At 36.8% G+C, this 23,735-nt stretch overlaps 1 protein-coding gene across 1 annotated transcript in view; it reads right to left on the bottom strand.

Annotated features, from left to right (window-relative positions):
* The window catches only part of KCNH8 (potassium voltage-gated channel subfamily H member 8), a 406,549-nt gene that overhangs the window by 161,836 nt on the left and 220,978 nt on the right, over positions 1-23,735 (bottom strand). The window contains exon 5 of the mRNA XM_024115187.1: positions 20,328-20,568. Coding sequence (XP_023970955.1) covers positions 20,328-20,568 — 241 coding nt within the window. The remainder of the gene's footprint in view (positions 1-20,327; positions 20,569-23,735) is intronic.

Here is a 23,735-nt window from a genome sequence, read left to right as displayed (position 1 = left end):
GAGCACAGGCTCCGGACGCGCAGGCTCAGCGGCCATGGCTCACGGGCCCAGCCGCTCCGCAGCATGCGGGATCTTCCCGGACCGGGGCACGAACCCGCGTCCCCTGCAACGGCAGGCAGACTCGCAACCACTGCGCCACCAGGAAAGCCTCTATTTAACCTCTTTGAGCTTCAGTTTCTTTATCTATAAACTGGAATAAGTATTACTATCGAATTTCATTCTTAATTGTACTATCATACATAAGATCAGCTTTAAAAATATTGTGAGACAGGAAAAACAGGAAGTAGCTCTTTGCAATTTCCGTCTTCTTAAAGGGTTGTTCTAAGTTTTAAATGAGATAATGTCAATAAATGTGTTTTAAATCTTTTAATATTTTCTATAGAAATGAAGTACCAGTAATTTTAAGAATCAGACTTAACATCTTTCATCTGTCTTAGTGAGACCATCTGTTTTATCCAGGCCAATATCTGATTCAGCACAAGTGACTCATAGTCTTCTTTACTTTACTTCTTTCCTATCAGAGTCAATTTCCAGTCACGCTCACTTTCAAACATTCAACATAAATTTACAGAACAGTTACTGTACACTAGACACAAGCAATCCAGTGTCTTTATGCTGAATTCCACTTCTATGATTATGATCTTTATCCGATGACCTTATCCGTGTTAGGTTTCTTCAAACATTGCACTCTAGCAATACATTTCATTTTGCTTGGAAAGCTAGGCTTAGACAGAATTATGAATGGGTGATATCAGGAAGGCTGAAATTTTCCTTTTCCCTTCTTGGTTCCTTTAACTGGTTGAATCGTTAAAATGACATAAGAAAGATTAGCAAGAGAAAATCAAATGTAATTATATATATACATACAGGGACTCTGTATAAACATGGGAGAGTCCAAAGACAGGCAAAATGATGTATATATTTCATTCTGGACTAAAGAAAGGAGGGCAGGGGTCTGGGACTTCAAAGAGAAGGAATGTAATTCACAGGAAGATGAAAAAAGAGCAGATGTTTGGTAAACAAATGTTTGCTGGGCCATGTAGAAACAATGGGACACAGAGAAATTTTAACAAACAGACTTTGTTAGGTTCCTCCCTGTCTACACACCTAGTTCATATTATACTATAGATTTCTCTGGTGATAGTTCTCCTTCCTGGAATATGCTCTCTATCTAAATTCTTTTAGGCAGTTAAGGGAGAGGTGAAAAAAATTACTTCCTGAGTCTTCTGTTTCTTCTGCATGCCAAAGGGACACATTTAGGGGTGGCCAACTTTGCTTCCCTCCAGTGAATAACCACAAGCATAGCTTATTTCTTGTTGCCACCTTGGTAAGTCTATCCTCATTCCAGACGCTCAGACCTCATAGTCTCTCCCACTTTCCTAACAACTTTTCTTCTCTGATCACACCTTCACATTCCATAACTAATATGGACCAGTTCTACATCTGTTTCAAAATACAGCACAGATGTCTTTCCCACAGTCCTGGTATCATACTACACAGCTTGGAGCAGGGCTGCCACTGCTCTTATTACTGTCTGCTAAGAGTTTTTCACATGTAGGCAAATCTCCCCAATTACTGTATAAACTTCTCAAATACAGGGAGAATGCCTTCAAGTTTTTCAGTACCCTTTTCATCACCCAGATCATGGTATCAGGTTTATATCAGGTGTGCCTTTAAATAGTTCTTATTAGTTGATTGACAGAAAAGAGTTTAAATTTTCTGGTGGTCAGTATGTCCAGCTGAGTCAAGGCTATTGCATCTCCTTGCTTCTCTGCATGTCCATAGATCTCCCTCCTAGGGCTTCAACCAGAGAGAGATAGCATCCTAACACCTAGCTTTTAGAATTGCTGGCCTCATCCCACACTCACTCAAGTGCACCATCTGAAGGGTGTTAACAAGTTCTTGGTCTATTTGCAAGGGGCTGGGCAGGGTGCCAAAGCTTGTGCAATTTCCCAAGCTACCTGCTGTTTGCTTAATGGTACTGACTTGCCAAGGATTAGTAATTCCAAAGTAATTCCAAAGTTCATACCGTTTAAAAATAAAAACAGTTACCTGTGAGGCCATTCGAAGAAAGCCATGCAGACTTGCCCTTGGAAACAAGGCTATTCAACTCAATGAGCTACATTTCATATTTTGTTTTTCTGAACTACGGAAGTAGGTAAACAATAGTTTACTGCCTACTATGGGTCAGATACTGTAATAGTTGGAGGAACTAGAGAAGCATATATACTATCCAGTTCATATCCTCCCAGAGCTCATACTGTATTTACAGTATGTGCGTGGGAGGAGAGAAATAGACAATTATGACATACAGTTAAAGAATGGGCAAGGAACGCCACTTAAGTAGTGCAGGAGGGAAATCTAACCAAGAATCATGGTGACAGGTATAAGAAGAGATAAGAAGACTTTGTAGAAGAGGTCAAAGATGATACCTCAAGAATAAGGAGAATCTGCTTGGGTAAAGAGGAGCTAAGCAGATGTCTTGCTATTTTTTTCTGAGAGTAGGAAATACAGAGAATGTGAAAATGCAAAGAATGTGAGGAATGACACAGCTGAGGGACTGCAAGTGGTCTGATGTGGCTGGAGCCACAAAAAGGAGGAGCATGCGGTGATAGATCAAAGGATAGAGATGCAGGGTCTAGATGATGAAGGGCCTTCTATGCTCTGATGAGGAACTGCCATGTGCAATCACTTGGATGACATTATATTGATCCCCAACGAATATTTAATCAATTTAATAATACATAGTGAATTACATCTAGGCCCAGGTGACCATAATGTTTTCAGGTATTTAAAATCTTTAAACAACTTCTCAATATATTCAATGTGTATTTGGTTTTCTAAATTATTTATGTATTTATCTTAAAACAATGGGGGTAATGGGAGTAAAGATGATTCCAATGGCAAATATTAAATGCATGAATTGAAATGGGAAATATAAGCCACATAAATAAGGCCATTTTTACTTAGAGAACATCAATTTTTTTTATATACTGCAAGAAAACATACTTGAAAAAGTGGACTGAGAATGACATAGCAGAGTTCACGTTTGTGTAAGAGGCAAGTGGAAAAAAAAACCTCATTTCTCTGCAATAAGTTTCTAAATCAAGAACTCACCATTTTCTTTTGGGTTTCTAACTTTAGTAATATTCCATTCTTAATTTCCTTACCTCGTTCAAAACAAGCACTATTGTTTCATATTTTATGATCCCATGTTCATTCTCATAGTCTATTTACAGTAATCTGGAAGTCACAGGCAGCATCATTCTCAGATGTGTGCTAAGACAATTTTCCTCCACATTTGCCATCTCACAAATGTTTCAGATTTAAAAATGAGTCAGGTACATTGTGAAATAAGTTTTATATTTGTCAGGCAAATACAGCTCTATTTTTCATGTATATCTAATCTCCTAAGAAAAAAAGGAATAAAGAACAATAATACAATATTGATAAATTATTTTGTCTTAATTACTCTATTAAATGACTATAAAGTATTTAAAAAATTCAGAAAGAAATATGCACCTAGAACTTCTCACAAGGGCTACTACTGTTAAAAAATATGAGCATGAAAAAATTGCATTCCAACTAGAGTTTTACTGCCAAAAATTGCTCTAAGGAAAATGTAATTAAAAAATAAAAAATGTGTTATAAACTGTGTATATTAATATTTTTGGCCCAACAATTCTACTCCTTAAAATAATTCTAACCACAGGAGTAGGGTCTTTTGCATTTGATGCTCTCTTTGCTTGGAATGTTCATGAAGACATACATTTGTGCCTTGCTTCTCTTCTGTCTTTATCTAAATGTCATTTCTGAAGTCACTTTCCTGACCACGTCACTTAAAATTGCAGCCCATTCCTTCCCCCTTCTCTGATTTATTTTTCTCCATGCAACTCACCACTTTCTGACATGCTATATATTGTACTTATTTGTTTTCTTTCCTGTTTGTCTCCTATTAGAATATAAATTCAAGGATCTCCATTCGTTTCACTGCTCTATCAACATTTAAAACAGTGCATGGCAAACAATGGGCATTCAATATAGATTTGTTAGTGAATGAGTATATTTTTCACACAGATGTTCATTACAATTTTTTATTTGAGGGGCAAAAAACAAAAATCTTTCTAAATGTGTAACAACTAAGACACAGTTAAGTACACAGAATAGCTCACTTACATGATGGAATATCATGCAACTATTCAATGTTTAAAAATATTTATAAAGCACAGAGAAACATTTATATTAAAATTTTATGTGAAAAAAAGGGCACCAAAATTTGTGTAGACTATGATTACAACCACGTGAAAAGAAACAGAGAAAACAGCAACCAGAAAGCTTTAATGTTGGAGTGGTTGTATTGGAATGGGTGTGTCTGAAGACCATTTGTTTCTCTGCACTGTTTCTATTTTAAAGTTTATATACTTAGCATAATATATCCACAGAGGAGAAATTAAACTAATCAAAAGAAAATGTCTTGAAAGTCTAATTTTTGGTAGAACAGAATATTGTTATTGTTAGAACATTGTCATTGCAGATGATTTTGTTTATAGCAAAGAATGGTGAGAATATTTCCAAAAATCTACGTGTCTAATAGGAAATGATGGTGAATAAAGTACTTTTAATAATGAAACATAAACTTATTATTCTAGCCTAAGGAAAATATGAATTGCTATTTTTGAACCAATCATATGAAGAAGCACCTGCTTTGCAGTTTCACATGGTTAAGGAAAATACACTGGTCACATATCAATAGTTGATTTATCAAAGCACTTCATGTGAAAAGCTTAAAGAAGCAATAATTGAAATATAGTTAATTTGCAAAATAAATGCAATTTTAGTTTTTGTTTAAGTGCTTAAGTAGATACTTTTAAGCCAACTTATTTTGGAACTCCTAATGACAGCGATGAAATTGAAAAAGTAGTACCTTACTTTTCAGTGTGATTTCTTTTTTCCCCCAAGTTATTCTGACATATAAAATCTCTCCAGTTTTGAGGTAAGACACTGGATATGGTACACTTCTCTGGGAATCTGAAGGGGTAGGGTAATTTTCTTTTTTTGGTTTAATTATTGCTATATCCTCAGGCTTAGATTTATTCAGCAGAAAATAGTAGTCAAATGGGCACTGATTCATTTCTAGCCAATGGTTAATGTTCAGTACATTTCATTTATCTGATACTCCAAATATGTTATCTGTGAATGTAGGCACTGTTAATACTCTTGTAGTTGGGTTCGAATGGCTGCGTGAGACAAGGGTCAAATCTGAGCCCTGGCTATGAATGTCATCTTGAGTTACTGTTAGAGACCCTATGACTCCATCCAAGATCAGTGTGAATGGCTAAATGGGATAACTCAACATACTTATGGCTTTGGGTTATGGGGCTGCAGGTATGCATATATGGGGATGTATGGCTGTGTGGACTTTCGTTGCCACCCTATGTTTGAAAGGCAGGATGAGACTAACAGGAAGAATGGGACTGACAGAGGGAGAGAGGATGGGAGGGAAGGACTCAAATGCTAAGAGATAAATGGATGCTAACTAACCAAACCTTCTAAATATGTAGTCCGGGAATACCAGGATGCCCAAATCATTCAGTGGTAAAATTTATTGTAATTTCATCATCACCATGAAATTCCAACTTTATTTATTCTTCAAAGTCTTTCCCTCCAGTATCAAAGTCTATATCTTTACTTTTAAGGCATTTAACTAAAGGGGGAAATGACATTTTTGCACTTTTCAGGAAAATGAGTGTAAGTTGGGGTTTGCTTGTACAATAAAATAGCAGTAAAATGTCTATACTCTTTCAGGTTCCACCACTGAGATTTATTTATCTTCCCTTAACAGAAAAAGATACTCAAGAATGCTGAAAGAATTAAAGTACTTCCTTTGAGGCTTGGGTTTCTACTGGAGAGTAACGAACTGGAGTTGAATGGGATAAGAAACTTATTCCTTGGTTCTACATTAAATGGAAAAAAAGCATATTTATAAAGATTGTGCACAACAAACAGGGGATTTAGGGAGAAGTTTTACAAAGCAAACATGTATTTAAAAATACTATTAGAAACTGAACACAGATCCAGTAAAATTATAAAGTTGTTTTATAGACAAGTCAGTTACTCTAAAGCTGGGGATTAAGGTTTTAGCTAATATCTTCCTTCTCGACGGTATAACTGGAAGGCCAGCTTTTGCTCTCAGGCCTCATCAGAGCTGGGCAGGAAAAAGGAAGAGGGGCTGAAATGCAGATCAGCTCAGTTCCTTGTTCCTAGAAGTGCTGATGAAAGACTGGATGGAAAAAGACATGGGAATATTGCCTTTAATATTGTTTGGGAATCATTTGATGCACGCCAGACCACAGCACTGCACATTAAGGATGCTTGTCTTAGGTAGATGTAAGGTGATAGTATTTGAGATCTTTCGGTTTTTCTAAAAGGATGCTGAGCCAAGTCTGTAGGAGGAGCTGTAAAGACTCATATCCTTTAAGTGGTAAATGATTCCCCAGATACCTGTGTTCCTGAAAGCTAAGGATGTGGAATATTCTGGTCTACTTTATTGCCATGATTAGGTGGATTTTCAGTATGTATTAAAGAGTCCTGATTTTCTGAAAATAGTATTAAAACAAACCAAGGAAATATGGGCTTGGTGACATTGTTGAGAATACTCATCACTACTGACTAAACAGTGAGTGATTTCTTGATACAATTACCTCACTAAATCCTCACAATAACGCTACTATTTTTCCCATTTTACAAATGGGTTTTAGTCCAGGCTTGGTCAGTAATTAGCTAGATCTTGAATAAGTTCCTTATTGTTTTTCCCCCTTTCCTTCTTATGTATAAACAGATTGACCTGCTTTAATTATGTCACAAGGTTATAATTAAAACTAAATGATATGAAGAAATAAAGAGTCTGAGATAGCAAAATTTGGTGACATGTAGGTGAATAGAAGCATTGGTTAACAAAGAACTGCAGACAAAAGGAGAAAGAAATAAAATAATCAGAAATGATGAAAATATAGATATATGCTCATAAGAAATACTGCACTTACAGGAATTCTGTTAATTAGTTGGGGTAAAATCATTTGAAAATATGTAAATCGTGATCTAAAAGCACTAAATAAATACCAAATGATGGTTGAGATGATTAATGAATTAAAGTCAAACCCGCATATTTCTAAAATGGTCACTACGTGTGATACTGTCCCCACTGAGAACCAATGAACTGGAACTACCTAAATCAACAGAGTATAACCTTAAACATATAACATTGAGAAAAAAATGCCTTTCGAATATGCATGGGGTGTTTGGCATTGTCATAATAATTGGGGAGCCTTGCTGGTGGGTAGTGGGTGAGGATGTTAGATGTTCAGACCTGGACAGGACTACACAGTGTAGGATTGCTCTTTATCTCACACAACTGTCAACTGTCCTTTTATGACTAAGGTAAATGCAGAGTAAACAGAAAGTTCAGTTGCATATCTTGTTTCCTTTGACCTTGTAGCTTTCTGAGGACTTCTTAGAGAGACCAAGTCAATCAGAGTTATAGATTTATGGCGTAGCCTATACTTCTAAGCCTTTGTGGTTATAGCAGCAGATAAGAATTACGTGCAAACCACCTCCTAGATAGGCTCACAGTGAAATGACAGGTCAGAAGAAAGAGCATTCTATTTCTTTGGAACAGATATATCTTAGAATTTCTGAAATTGACCAGTACAAGGGGTCATGGATAATAGCGTTGTAATTTATTTTTTATTTTTAGAGTGAGAGAGTTATCAGCAACAGAATATCCAATTAACAGCGGTTCTAATCATAGGAGCTTTATTATATCACTTGGCAAAGAGTCCAGAGGTGCAAAGTTTCAGCTTCCTGATCTGCCATCCATGTCTTTCCTATATCTCTCCTATTAATTAAGGATGACTGCAGTAGTCACACACAACATAATCTTCCATTTACACATCACAGGGGGAAATGAAGGAATAGGGACACAAATATTTTTCCCTCACATGTCTCTCTTCTTTTTTTCAGGGGAAAAGTGATTTCCAAGAAGCCCCACAGAAACAATCTATTTCTTAAAGGACAGAATCAGTCAAATACTCACCCCTGCTCCTGAAACAGCTATGGGGAAGGGAATTCCCCCTGGCTCAGACTACTCATCATTAATTCCCTGGGCCTGAGCATACTGTTGCCTGCACAAAATTGGGTTCTTTGGGTTGTTAGGAAATGGGGAAGTTTTACAACCAAGATTTCAGAGATTCAAACTATTAATTTCTTCATTCATGGAGAAAAAGAGAAGAAAGTATTCTTTCTCTAATTTTCTGCTTCATTGCTATTAATAAAGAAAAGCAAGTTGAGTGGAATTTTTCAGAAAACGGCATCATGATTATAAACTCTTCAGAAGCCTGACCTAACAACAAGGAGACCTGAGTCTGCCATCTGTTATTTATGAGGCTTTGGGCACTAGGGCTCAGTTTCTCACCTATAAAATAAGAAAGATTGAATTAGATACATTACCAGTAGGTCACTTCTCATTTTAAGTTTGTAAGGCTTTGAATCAGCAGCTAAGTTATACATGATGGTTTTCAAACTAAAAGTAATCTTATAACCACTTTGTAACTTACACAAGGCTTGTGCTCTATTGATCCTAAAGGACCAATGTGGCTTACAAACAATTTACCTGAAGAGGAAGAGTAGTTAGGAGAGATCAAGCTCACCATTCATATTTATATTCTGACAAGCATAATTCCACTCAGATGCTTTCTTTATGGTGAACCTATCAGGGAAGATTGTTTTTGAGTCAGTCTTCCCAAAAGAAGGTTACTGAGTGGTCAGAGAAGAATAAGCTGAGAGGTAAAAATAATTTTAGGAGATGCTGGATTAATCACAGTTAAACAGATTTCTTTACCACTGAATTTCTCAGAGGATTTATAAAGCTAAAGTACATTATAAATCTCCTAAAGAGATATGGTACTTCCCAACTTTCATTTTGACTATGTATTTATTTTTCATGGAACATTTAATTTTTCCCCATTTAGAAAATAATCTCATTTGTATAGAGTGGTACAAATAACAAAATATTTTGAAAAACATCATTTATTTTGCTATATGAAAACATAACCTTCCCAAACCTCTTGTTAACCTACTTCTTAACAATTCTGGCCCATTTGACTATAAGATGCCAACTTAGAGAATAGAATACACTATTCTATAAATAGAATATAAACAATGTTAAATATACATATGGGTTTTATTGCACATACCAATTTTATAAATTTTAAATGGTATAAACACTGTCTTAGTATCATAAAAATACATTGTTAGAGGCAATACATTTTTTTATTCCTTATATTTTGATTTCTTTCGCAGTATGTGGGCCTCTCACTGTTGTGGCCTCTCCCATTGCGGAGCACAGGCTCCGGACACGCAGGCTCAGAGGCCATGGCTCATGGGCTTAGCTGCTCCACGGCATGTGGGATCCCCCCGGACCGGGGCACGAACCCGCATCCCCTGCATCGGCAGGCAGACTCTCAACCGCTGCGCCACCAGGGAAGCCCCTCTCAGTGATCATTTTTAGGCCACCTTTGTGAAATATTTCACAGAATAAAAGTTCTGGGAAACATACTTTGAGAAAGGTTAGTTTAAATTATTTTTCCAAATATGTTACAATAAAATGTAGAGGAGTTTAGTCTCCTCTACATTTAGAAGAAAGAGCAGGAGGATAACAGTAGGAAAGAGCAGAGAAGTTTTTAGTGCTTATAAAAATAAGTCAGTTAACTAGGGATTCCAGGCAGGAGTTATACTTAAACTGTTGGCAAACCCAAATACCAAATTATAAAGTCATCTTTGTAGAAGCTAAAATGAATAAAAACAGGAGTGGAGTTTCCATTCTTTTGTCATGGAACTAGTAAGAGATGGGTATTTTTACCTAGAAAAACATCTTGCTGCCTGGAGCACAGTAGAAATGGCAATAAGAAAGAACAGCAGAAGATTTAGGGGCAACTCTCAGAGGGGCAAGCCAGACTATTAGTTTAGCAGAGGAAATCAGCCTAAAAGAAAGAAAAAAAAAAACCTTATATCTTTCTCACAGGTGTCAGTTCTCCTGAGTGTAAACAAGTCATCATCTGTCAATGAATAGGTAGTACTAGAAATGGCTTCTAAGCCCTAGAAATGTCCAATATGTAAGAACCAGGAAGAGTGGGAAATAAAGTTCCAAGATATAACCTTGTCTCTATGATAGAGTTGAAAAAAATAATAATGATAATAAATACTCATTTAGCAGACACTCAGGCTTAGGTATGTTGAATGATTGCCCAAGTTCATGAGAATTTTGACAAGGTCATGAGGAGCTGTTTTAGAGTCCTAATTTATGTCTGTGTTGGGTGGCAAAAGGCATCAAAGGTTAGCAAAGTAAAATGATATAAAACTAACAGAATGTAAATTGTTACAGCCACTATGGAGAATAGCATGAAGGTTCCTTAAAAAACTAAAAATAGAGCTACCATAAGATCTAGCGATCCCACTCCTGGGCATATGTCTAGAGAAAAACATGGTTCAAAAAGGATACATGCACCCCAATGTTCATTGCAGCACTGTTTACAATAGCCAAGACATGGAAGCAACCTAAGTGTCCATCAACAGATGAATGGATAAAAAAGATGTGGTATAAATATACAATGGAACATTACTCAGGCATTAAAAAGATTGAAATAATGCCATTTGCAGCAACATGGATAGACCTGGAGATGGTCATACTAAATGAAGTAAGTCAGACAGAGAAAGACAAACATCATATGATATCACGCTTACATGAGGAATCTAAAAAAAATGATACAAATGAACTTATTTACAAAACAGAAACAAACTCACGGACTTAAGAGAATGAACTTATGGTTACCAGGGGGCAGGGGTTGGAGGGAGGGATAGACTGGGAGGTTGGGATTGACACGTACACACTGCTATATTTAAAACAGATAACCAAGGACCCCCTGTTAAAAAAAAAAAAAGGAATCTTATCAAAATAAATAAATAAATAAAAACAATGGACTGGCATATGGACACACCCCATTTGTCTACAATTTTCCCTTTCTTCTTTGTTAATTGAGGTACAATTGACATATAACATTACCTTAGTTTCAGGTACACAACATAGTGATTTGATATTTGTATATATTGTGAAATGATCACCACAAAAAATCTAGTTACCATCTGTCACCACCTGATTTTTCCTTGTGATAAGAACTTCTAAGATCTACTCTCTTAGCACCTTTCAAATATGCAGTACAGTATTATTGACTGTACTCATCATGCTGTACATTAGATCCCCATGACCTTTTAATTTTATAACTGAAAGTTTGTAACCTTGACCCCTTCACACATTGTGCCCACCTCCCAATACTCCCTTCCTCAATGGCAACCACTGATCTGTTCTCTATCTATTGGTTTGGTTTTCCATAGTGCACTACTCTCAAGATCCAGCCATGTTTTTGCAAATAGCAATATCTCATTTTTTTAATGGCTGAGTAGTATTCCACTGTATAAACAGTTGCCCCTTGGTATTTGTAGGGGATTGATTCCAGGATCCCCAAGGATACCAAAATCTGTGGGTGCTCAAGTCTCATATAAAATGGCATAGTATTTGCATATAGCCTACACACATCCTCACATATACTTTAAATCATCTCTAGATTACTTACAATACCTAATATAATGTAAATGCTGTGTAAATAGTTGTAAGTACAATGTAAATTTGATGTAAACGGTTGCTGGTGTGTGACAAATTCAAATTCTGCTTCATGGGAAGTTCTAAAAACTTTTTTTCTCGTGTGTTTTCAATCCACAGTTGGTTGAATTTGCAGATGTGGAACCCACAGATATGGAGGGTTGACTGTATAGACAACAACTTTTTTCATCCATTCATCCATCCATGGAAACTTAGGTTGTTTCTGTATCTTGGATATTTGTAAATAATGCTGCAATGAACATAGAGGTGCACATACTTTTTGAATTAGTCTTTTCGATTTCTTCAGATAAGTACTGAAGAAGTGGAATTGCTGGATTTATAGTAGTTCTATTTTTAATTTTTTGAAGAAGCTCCATACTGTTTTTCATAGTGGCTACACCAATTTACATTTCCACCAACAGTGAATGAGGTTCCCTTTTCTCCACATCCTCACCAATACTTGTTATTTCTTGTCTTGTCTTTTTGATAATAACCATACTAACAAGTGTGGTTTTGATTTGCATTTCCCTGATGACTAGTGATGGAAAATGTCTGTTCATATCCTCTGCTCAATTTTTAAACAGATTGCTTGTTTTTCTATTATTGAGTTGTATGGGTTCTCCATATATTTTGGATATTAACCTCCTATTGATATATGATTTGCAAATATCTTCTCCCATTCATTAGGTCACCCTTTTATTTTTTATTTTTTTGATGGTTTCCTTCACTGTGCAGAATTTTTTTGGTTTGTCCTACTTGTTTACTCTTGCTTTTGTTGCCCTTGACTTTGGTGTCTGATCCAAAAAATCTTTATCAAGACTGATGTCAATGAGTTCATTGCCCATGTTTTCTTCTAAGAGTTTTATGGTTTTAGGTCTTACATTCAACTCTTTAATCAATTTGAGTTAATTTTTGTACATGGTATAAGATAGTAGTCTATTTTCATTCTTTTGCATGTGGTTGTCCAGTTTTCCTAACACCATTTATTGAAGAGACTGTCCTTTGTGCATTGAATATTCTTGCCCTCTTTATTGAAAATTAATTGATCATATATGTGTGAGTTTATTTCTGGGCTCTCTATTCTGTTCCATTGATCTACATGTCTGTCTTATTGATCTATGTGTGTTTTATGTTTTATACTGTTTTGATTACCATGGCTTTGTAATATAGTTTGAAATCTGGGAGCATTATATCTCTAGCTTTGTTCTTTTTACTCAAGATTGCTTTAGCTCTTCAGGGTTTTTGTGGTTTTGTACACATTTTAGGATTGTATTTTCTTTTCTGTGAAAAATGCCCTTGGAATTTTGATAGAGGTTGTATTGAATCTGTAGATTGATTGGGAAATATGGACATTTAAACAATATTAAGTCTTCTGATTCTTGAGCATAGAATATCTTTTGATTTATTTGTGTCTTCAATTTCTTACATCAACATCTCATAGATTTCAGTGTACAGGTCTTTTACCTCCTTGGTTAAATTTATTCCTTGGTATTTTATTCTTTTTAATGCAATTGTAAGTGGAATTGTTTTCTTAATTTCTCTGATAGTTCACTGTTAGTGTATAAAAATACAACAGATTTTTTTAAATTGATTTTGTACCCCACAACCTTCCCAGATTAATTTATTAGTTCTAATAGTTTTTTGTTGGGGTCTTTAAGATTTTCTATATATAAAATTATGTCATGTGCAAATAATGAAAGTTTTACATCTTCATTTCCAATTTGGATGACTTTTATTACCTTTTCTTGCCTAATTGCTCTGGCTAGGACTTCTAATGTTATGTTGAAAAATAGCAGGTTTTCTTGTTTTGTTCCTGATATTAGAGGAAAAGCTTTAGCTAACATATTATGATGGGCTTATCATATATGGCCTTTATTAGGTTGAGGTACATTCCCTCTATACCCACTTTGTTAAGAGTTTTTATCATAATGAATATTAGCTTTTTTCCAATGCTCTTTCTGCATCTGTTGTGACCATCATATGATTTTTATCCTTCATTTTGTTAATGGGGTGTATCACAGTGATTGTTTTTCAGATGTTGAATTGTTCTTACATCCCTGAAATAAATCCCACTTGGTCATGGTGTATGATCCTTATAATGTATTGTTGAATTTGCTTTGCTGATATTTTGTTGAGTATTTTTACATCTATGTTTGTAGGGAATATTCGTCTATAATTTTCTTTGTTTTTTGTGTGTGGTGCCCTGGTCTGTTTTGGTATCAGGGTAATGCTGGCCTCATAGAATGAGTTCAATTTTTGGGAAGAGTTTGAGAAGAATAGGTATTAAATCTTCTTTGAGTGCTTGGTAGAATTCACCAGTGAAACCATTTGGTCCTGGCCTTTCGTTTGTTGGATTACTGACTCAATCTCCTTACTAGTTAATTGTCTATTCAGGTTTTCTATTTCTTCATAATTCAGTCTTGGAAGATTGTATGTTTCTAGAAATTTACCCATTTCTTCTAGGTTAGCCAATTTTTTGGCATATAATTGTTCATAGTAGTCCCTTATGACCCTTTGTATTTCTTTGGTATCAGTTGTATCTTCTCCTGTTTCATTTCTGGTTTTATTTGAGTTTCTCTTCTTTTTTTCTTTTACTGAATCTAGCTAATGGTTGGTCAATTTTGCTTATCTTTTCAAAGACCCAGCTCCTAGTTTTATTGATCTTTTTCATTGTCTTTTTAGTCTCTACTTCATTTATTTCTTCTCTAATGCTTATTATTTTCCTCCTTTTTCTAACATTGGGCTTTGTTTGTTCTTTTTCTAGTTTTTTGGGGGTGTAAAGTTAGGTTGTTTATTTGAGATTCTTCTGTTTCTAGAGGTAAGCTTGAATCACTATGAACTTCCCTCTTGAAACTGTTTTTGTTGCATTCAATAGATTCTGGTATGTTATATTTTCATTTTTATTTGTCTCAAGGTATTTTAAAATTTCACTTTGATTGCCTCATTGACCCTTTTCTTGTTCAGTAGCATTTGTTTAATCTCCACATATTTGAGATTTTCCCAGTATTTTTCTTGTAATTGATTTCTAGTTTCATACCATGTGGTCAGAAGAAGAGGCTTCATATGACTTCAATCTTCTTTAATTTATTGAGACTTGTTATGTGGCCTAACATATGATCTCTCCTGGAAAATATTGCATGTGCACTTGAGAAGAATGTGTATTCTGCTACTCTTGGATGGAATGTCCTGTATATATGTATTCATTGCATCTGATCTAATGTGTTAAGGCCAATGCTTCCTTATTGATTTTCTTCTGAATGATCTATCCATTTAGGTATGTGGGATATTAAAGTTCCCTAGTATTATCATATTCCTGTCTATTTCTCCCTTTGGGTCTGTTAATATTTGCTTTGTATATTCAGGTGCTCCAATGTTGGGTGCATAAATATTTACAAATGTTACATCATCTTGTTGGATTTATCCCTTTCCCATTATGTAATAACTGTCTTTGCCTCTTATTACCATCTTTGTTTTATTATATATATATATATAATTTATTTATTTATTTATTTATTATTTATTTTTGGCTGTGTTGGGTCTTTGTTGCTGTGCGCAGACTTTTTCTCTAGTTGTGGCGAGTGGGGGCCATTCTTCACTGCGGTGTGCAGGCTTCTCATTGCGGTGGCTTTTCCTGTTGTGGAACACAGGCTCTAGGTGCGCAGGCTTCAGTAGCTGTGGTGCATGGGCTTAGCTGCTCTGCAGCATGTGGGATCCTCCCAGATCATGGCACAAACCCGTGTCCCCTGCATTGGCAGGCGGATTCTTAACCACTGTGCTACCAGCGAAGCCCACCATCTTTGTTTTAAAGTCTATTTTATCTGAGTATAGATACCCCAACTTTCTTTTGGTTTCCATTTGTGTGAAACAACTTTTCCATCCCTTCACTTTGAGTCTGTGTGTGTTCTTACATCTAAAGTGAGTTTCTTATAGGCAGCATGTAGATGGGTCTTGTTTATCTATCTATTCAGCCACTCTGTCTTTTGATTTAGTCCATGAACATGTAAAGTAATTATTGATAGGTATGTACTTATTGCTGTTTTGTTAATTGATTTTTGACTGTTTTGTAGTTCTTCTCTGTTTGTTTCTTCTTCTCTTGTTCTCCTCCCTTGTGTTTTGGTGGTTTTCTTTGCTGTTATGGTTAGATTCCTTTCTCATTATCTATTGGGTATCTACTACAGGCTTTTGTTTTGTGATTACCACAATACTCACATATGACAGCCTATATATAAATAACTGCCTATTTTAAGTTGATAGCAAGGTAAGTTTGAGTACATTCTAAAACTCTATATTTTTACTACCCCTCCATGTTTTCTCTTTTTGATGTCATAATTTACATTTTTTATTTTGTGTTTTCCTTAATTATTGTACATATAGCTATTTTTACTACTTTTATCTTTTAATCTTCTTAACAGCTTTATAAATGCCTAAATACTACCTTTACTATATTTACCTTTACTGATAAAATTTTTACTTTCATTTTTTTTTGTTACTAATTAGTACCTTTAGAGGTCCCTTTAACATTTCTTATAAAGTCATTTTACTGGTGTGAACTTTAGCTTTGGCTTGTCTGGAAAATTGTTTTTCTCTCCTTTGATTCTGGATGACAATCTCACTGGGTAGATTACTCTTGGTTGGAAGTTTTCCCCTTTCAGCACTTTGAATATATTGTGTTACTGCCCTCTGGCCTGCAAAGTTTCTCCTAAAAAAATCTGCTTATAATCTTATGGGGCTGCCCCTGTGCACAAGTCATTTTACTCTTGCTGCTTTTAACATTCTCTCTTTAACTTTTGACATTTTAATTATAATGTGCCTTGGTATGGATTTTTTGGGGTTCATCTTTTTGGAATTCTCTGGATCTGAATCTGGATGTCTGTTTCCTTCCCCAGTTACTAAAGTTTTTAGCCATTATTTCTTCAAATAAGTTTTCTGCCCCTTTCTCTTTTTCTTCTCCTTCTGAACCCTCTATAATGCAAATGTTATTTTAATTGATGTTGTCCCATAGATCGCTTAAGCTATTTCCACTTATTTATTTATTTAGGTATACTTGCTTTACAGTGTTGTTTTAATTTCTGCTGTACAATGAAGTGAATCAGTTATGTGTATATCTATATCCCCTCCCTCTTGGAACTCCCTCCCAACACCCACATCCCACCTATCTAGGTCATCACAGAGCACTGAGCTGAGCTCCCTGGGCTATACAGCAGGTTCCCACTAGCTATCAATTTTACACATGGTAGTATGTATATGCCAATCCTAATCTCCCAATTCGTTCCACTCCCCTTCCCCCCATGTCCACATGTTCGTTTTCTATGTCTGCGTCTCTACTCCTGCCCAGCAAATAGGTTCATCTCTACCATTTTTCTAGATTCCACATATATGTGCTAATATATGATATTTGTTTTTTTCTTTCTGACTTACTTCAGTCTGTATGACAGACTCTAGGTCCATCCACATCTCTACAAATGACCCAATTTCATCCCTTTTTATGGCTGAGTAATATTCCATTGTATATATGTACCACATCTTTATCTATTCATCTGTTGATGGACATTTAGGTTGCTTCCATGCCCTGGCTATTGTAAATAGTGCCGCAATTCTTTTTTTTCTTTTTCTCTTTTTTGCTTTTCTCTTTGGGTGAGTTCCACTACCCTGTCTTCCAGATCACCGATTCTTTCTCCTGCTTCAATTAGTCTGCTGTTGAATCCCTCTAGTGTATTTTCCAGTTCAACTATTATATTCTTCAGTCATGTGCCTTCTTACATTTTCTATCTCTTTGTTAAAGTTCTCACTATGTTTATCCATTCTTTTCTGAGTTTGGTGACGATCTTCATGACCATTCTTTTGAACTCTTTACCTAGTTGATTACTATTTCTATTTCACTAAGGTTGTTTTTTTTTTTTTTTTCCTGGGTTTTTATCTTGTTCTTTCGTTTGGAACATATTCCTATGTTTCCTCATTTTGCCTGACTCTCTGTGTTTGTTTCTATGCATTCTCCTTTCAGTCCTGAAGGAGAGGCCTTTGTAGGAGATGAACCTTGTTGTTCAACCTTGCCCTGGCTCTTAGTTGTCTCTCGAACTTTTGTGATTGTCTAAGCAGCCTGATTGGCTCTTGATAGATCCCAGTTGTTGAGGGTGTGTCAATACTTCTCAATGTTCCAAAGGGAGGATCTCAGTTAGTACCTAGTTTCAGGCTGATTGGAAGTCAGATCCTCAGGCAGCAGCTTTTAAAGTATGCAAATATATACAGTCCTCTGAGACTTCAGTTGTAAACCCTACTGGCCTCTAGACCAGGCAATTTGGAGGTGTCCCCCTGAGGAAAATTGCAAATATCAGGGTTCCAGGTGAGTCTATAAGCTCTTCACTGGGAAGTACTGGTGAGATGTAGTATGGCCAAGGAAGAGCACAGAGAAGGCATCCCCAGCCTGTGTTCCCTGAGGGCACCTTCTTAGTCCGTAGATGTGTAGTAAACCTGAAGCCTGCCCTTCAGGCTGAAGCTCTAGAATAAGAAAATAGACCTTTTTTTCACAGGAAGATCTGGAGCATGTTCAGTGTGCTGTGTTATGCTCTAGGGTTGATGGCCTGCCGAGAACTGTCTCTCTGGTTGTTTCAACCCCATGGGGCCCAGAAACACAAGTTTCCCTGGCCACCAGAGCAAGGCAATCAAGGAGTATGCACTAGTGGCTTTAGTGGGGTGGGGTATGCCCATCAACACTAGCTAAATAGAAGGAGCACAAAACTGGCACCCACTAGCCCCTCAGTCTCTGGAGAGAGCCCCCACCAGCTTCTGCCCCTCCAGCTGACATGTTAATATTAGCTAATACATCTCCTTCACATACGGTCTAGGCACTTTTCAAACTGCTGCTTGAACACTTGGTCCCATGGTGAGTAAGTCTGTGAGTGAGCCCTTTAAGAGTGGAATCTCTGTTCCCTATAGCCCTTTGAGACTTCTGGATGTAAGACCCATTGGCTTTCAAAGTCAGATGTTTGAGGGGCTTGTCTCTCAGGTGCAGATCTCAAGGGTTGGGGTCCTGATGTTGGGCATGAACCCTCTCACAACTCAGGAAGAAGTTCCATACATGTGATATCCTTCCAGTCGTGGGTTGCCACATAAGTAGTGGGGTTTTTGGTGAGACCAAATCTTTGCCTCTCCTACCTTCTTCATGTGGTCCTTTCATCCTTTGTTGTGAAGGATCTGTTCAGCTAGTTTTCAGGTCTTTTTCAGAGGAAATTGTTCCATATACAGCTGTGTATTTGCTGTTTCCATGGGAGGAGGTGAGTTCAGGCTTTTCCTACACTGCCATCTTGAAAAGCCTCTTGTACAGTTTACATTTTAAATTCTTTCTCAAACTGGAATGTTGTTACTTGCCATTTAACTGTGATTTAATATCCCTTATGGTTATAGTTTTCCAATAAAGAATAGTTTAAGTTAAAAAAAAGGTTAAAGATAAACTTCCTTGAGTTTGCAGCCTTACCAAGCTACCTAACTAGACAACATTGCCATCTAGTGGCCTAAACATACTACAGCCATCACCTTTGGGGTGGGAGTTGGGGTCCTAGCATAGGTCTGAGGGATGTGTCCAGGAAGTACAATGTTAACGGTGATGCCAAAGCCACATCAAGAACATACAAACTCTTCCAGAGCAAACACGTGAGACCTTCAGTTGGAGAATCCAAAGCTGTACCAGCTCCACAGAGAAAAAAGTACCACTGCCATTGAAACCATCTTTTTGATCTGCCTCACTTATTTCCTTTTCTTTGAACCTTTAGGGTCCATTTTTTCATTCCCTTGTTCACCTACTGCTTGAAAACATTTTCGAAACTTTCTCTCATCTTTACGAAAAGGATGTTACCCTACATCACCATGACCAGGTAAAGACGGAGGAATCAGATTGCTAATGGTGGTCAGAAACTCCACATGGGGGTCAATCTGAGCCTTCATGGACAACTAGAATGAGCAAGCAAGAGTTGGGCTTTGGTCTAAACAAGACAAAGTTTTAAGAGACAGGAAAATAGGAGAAGGCTTACAAGCATGGAGCAGATGCAGCTTCAACTGAGATTCCAAATATTCTAGAGATAAATATTCTTAGCAAACATCCCTTGGGGCCTCTCCTTTCATTAAAATCAGATACTCAGGGTTTCTCCTGATTGACTGGAAGGTTTATGTAATCCATTGCTTCTGCAACTAGGCCACCTATGGCAACCACCATCAACTGCCGGAAAAGCACGATGGGCATGAAGAAACATGCCCAAGACGGGACCATTATCAGAACGCCACTGACAGGTTCTTGCCAACCCTCATCGCTGACCCTATACAGGTAAGATCATAATAGAAGTTAAGAGTCCAAACAAAACAGCCATTAAGTCTTTTTCAACCCACTTTTGATGAAATAAGGATAGAAACAAAAAACATCGGTTTAGATCTGTTTGAACAAAGAAACAGTGAGAAAGCTGGAAGAGGCAATTTTCAGAAATCCAAATATGTGCTTCTCCAAAATTTGCATCAGAGGCTGAGTCATGCCCATGCAAATGGATCTTAGTTCAAATTCATGTTAGAAAAATCTGGAACACACTTACTTCCCCTATGCAAATCTCCGAGGAAAACAGCCGTGGGTTCTTACCTATAATAAAAAGAATCTCCACTGCAATGTCACTGACTGTTGTGCTCCGAGTTGTCGATAGGTCATCATTGCCAATAAAGCAAACGTTGTAAGGTACGGTCACGGCAACATAAAACGTCGCCAACAGAATAAGCCAGTCCCAGCCGGCTTTGAAAGTGCTAAAATGCAAAAGTATGAATTTGGACTTTTTTGCATCAGAAACTTTATACTCCGGAAATGCTGGTTTATCTACAAAAACATTCTGTGGATAAAGACAAAAAGGAGAGAAGGGAGAAACACAACATTAGAAATAAGGAACACACAGCCTTAAACACATGGGGAGAATTATTTATACATACAATGTCAATACATCTTTTTTTTTGAATTTTAGAATTTTATTTATTTTTTTATACAGCAGGTTCTTATTAGTTATCCATTTTATACTTATTAGTGTATATATGCCAATCCCAATCTCCCAACAATGTCAATACATCTTACAAGTGACTTTTAGAAGTTGGTGATGCAAAAAGTAGACTTTTAAGTATGTTAAAATCATGCAGAGATCTTTGTTATAAGTGACAGGAATATGCAGAGTGTAGTCACCAGTGTTAATAAGTGACTAATCCAGATTTTGTTCATGAAGAATAAAAAGATCACTACCTAAAATGTCACCTAGAAACATCCAAAGTTGCAAGTATAAGCCTACATAAATTATAAACACAAAGATACAGTTATGTTCCTACTGTCATGGGGACATTCCGTAAACTTATAGTTTTGAGATGACAGTCATTATCTAAAGAATATATTGGGCCTGAAATACTTCTAATAACAGCAAAGGTACCATTTTTTTTTCTCAAAAGGTTAGCGCTATATGATCAATTCAATTGTAAATAGCTGTTAACATGTCTTTCAAACTATAAGCAGGTTGTGCTGACTACTTGCATTTTGTATTATGGTTGTTGGTGAAGTTTCCAGCTGGGAACCCAAATCTCATAACCTTGATGGACACAGATTTATTCTGGCACTGGCTAGCCCTTGTTAAGATGGCAAAGCAAGAAACAGTTACTTAACAGTTATTATTCAAGTCATGGGAGGAGAAAGGCAATGTTCACTGTGCAGCTGATTAAATGCAGAAGAATAGCTGGAGTTTTTATAACTTCAAAAGCACTTCACTTTGAAAGCAGTCCAAATTGAGGAACAATTCTCTTTATTGCTGTGAGACAAAGGGAGGCCCAACAATAGCGTATGTGGCAATTTGACAGTCTATGACCAGATACTTGTAGACCTTGCTTTGCCCTCAATTAATGAGAAATACAAGATAGGTAATGGAAACTTAAATTTGAAAGTTACGTTGAATGAACAGAACAGTTCAAAGTTCCTGAATACCTGTTACTTGCAGGTCGCAGTGTGTTTTCTTGTTTCCGGCATTGAAGGAAGGGCAAATTAATGTGATATGTCCAGGGATTCCTAAAGTACTTGGAAATTCAAGAAAGGTTCAGAGCAATCAGGAGCTCTTTAGTGGTGACCCTCAGTACCCAAATATTTCTGCTACCTTAATATGAATGCCTCTCCTATCTTGCATCTCTCCTTGGTAGGCATTTACAACACATGTTTCTACCTCCTGTTAATAGTCTCACTCATCCCACAGGGCACCTCATAAAGCCAGGATTTTGTGGTGAGGGAGGGCCTGCTTCACTCCTTCCAGATGGTTCTTTGATGCCCATCTGCCACCGTGTCTATGCTCCATTCAATTACCTGACTTGACCTGCCTCCTTTGCCTCATTCTCTGGTTTCTAGGAACAGGTTCCAAAGGTGGATTATGACATAAAACTGAGGAAGGAAGAAGAAAGTAACCCCTGTTGGGCTTCTCATCAAAGCTGAGGCTGGTGCATTGGAGAAGAGAGAGTTGGGGTCCATAAGTATAAATCTCAAGGTTGACAAGCACTTCTATTTACAATAGGACATGACGGATTCCAATACAATTTTTTTTTCAAATATTTACTACGATAACACATAACCAAAAGCCATGGAAGAATATCTCAATTTTTATCCAAATAAGTCTTTTTCTATCATGTTACAGAAATAGAATGTTTACTTTATTTGAGGGAGAAGCCAGCTCTAGGAGTGAAGGTTGGGAAAACTCAAGAAGTAAAGTATTTTTTTATTGAATTATGTTGATTATATGAAGCATTAGTGATGCCGATGAAAAAGGTCAGCAATGTAATAGTTATCTCTACAAATCAGAAAATAAATCACACTATTTCATTTTTATAGGCTACTTAAAATATATTATTTAAGTTATTTTAAAATATACTGAGAATCCAATACATCTCAGATTAGACTTAAATTTTAAAAGGTTTTTCATTCAAATTCCGCATACATCCTGACAATCACCTGAGGGAAAAAAAGAGATGTCCTTCCTTCCTGCTTCTCTATTTGTAAAGTTTTATCAAAAACCTTTTGAATGGAAGAAAATTTCTTACGATTGGAAAGTGTACTTTTAGCAAGTAAGGGGGAAAAGGCAGATTATTTATAACACTGAAACCTATGAAGTTTGCCTAAAGAATAATACAATCAACTATCCTCAATTTTAGTTATATATATTATTTATTAATTTTCAAGCCTATTGTTTAGTACCAATGGTGTTTGAGTAGTTTAACCTCTACCCTATGTATTACTGAAACAGAGTAGTTAAAGCCAAAGCCTAATCAAGGTAACTGTTTCCTAAACTCTTTTTGCAACATGTCTTTGAAATTAACATCCAAATAAACAAAGGGATGGAAAAATGTTTCTACAGTCATTATGCTGAGTAATTGCAAGGTAGCATATGCCTTAGATGACTACCAGCACGATATCCTGTTGGTAATATGTGGGCATCTAAAGCACTGTCCCTTCAAGCTCCCAAAGCTCCCATGTGATCTTTGGGTTGAAGACATTTGCATCATCCCAATATCATGTAATAGACAGAGTAACAAATCAAGGAAACCAGAAATTAAAAACCTTTTCCAAGAGGTACCATGTGGCAAAGTTAGAGCCAGGATTAAAGGGTGTTACATCCTGATTCTCAGAGCTTGCTAATGGCCTGATGAACTAATTTGCTCTGAATTGAATCATACATTCCTATTCCACAGAATTGTATCAGAGACGCAGCAACGTAGGGGCAGAAGCACCGTGGCTTTGAGTCAGAAGATTCATGGATAGGTCCCACATCTGCTGGTTCTACTTTTTTTTTTTTTTTTTTTTTTTTTTTTTTGCCGAACACGGGCCTCTCACTGTTGTGGCCTCTCCCGTCGCGGAGCACAGGCTCCGGACGCGCAGGCTCAGCGTCCATGGCTCACGGGCCCAGCCGCTCCGCGGCATGTGGGATCTTCCCGGACCGGGGTACGAACCCCTGTCCCCTGCATCGGCAGGCGGACTCTCAACCACTGC

Source organism: Physeter macrocephalus, chromosome 1 (assembly GCF_002837175.3).
Source record: "Physeter macrocephalus isolate SW-GA chromosome 1, ASM283717v5, whole genome shotgun sequence".
Classification (NCBI taxonomy): domain Eukaryota; kingdom Metazoa; phylum Chordata; class Mammalia; order Artiodactyla; family Physeteridae; genus Physeter; species Physeter macrocephalus.
Note: the sequence above shows the minus strand (reverse complement) of the source record. Positions and strands in the feature narration are given on the sequence as shown.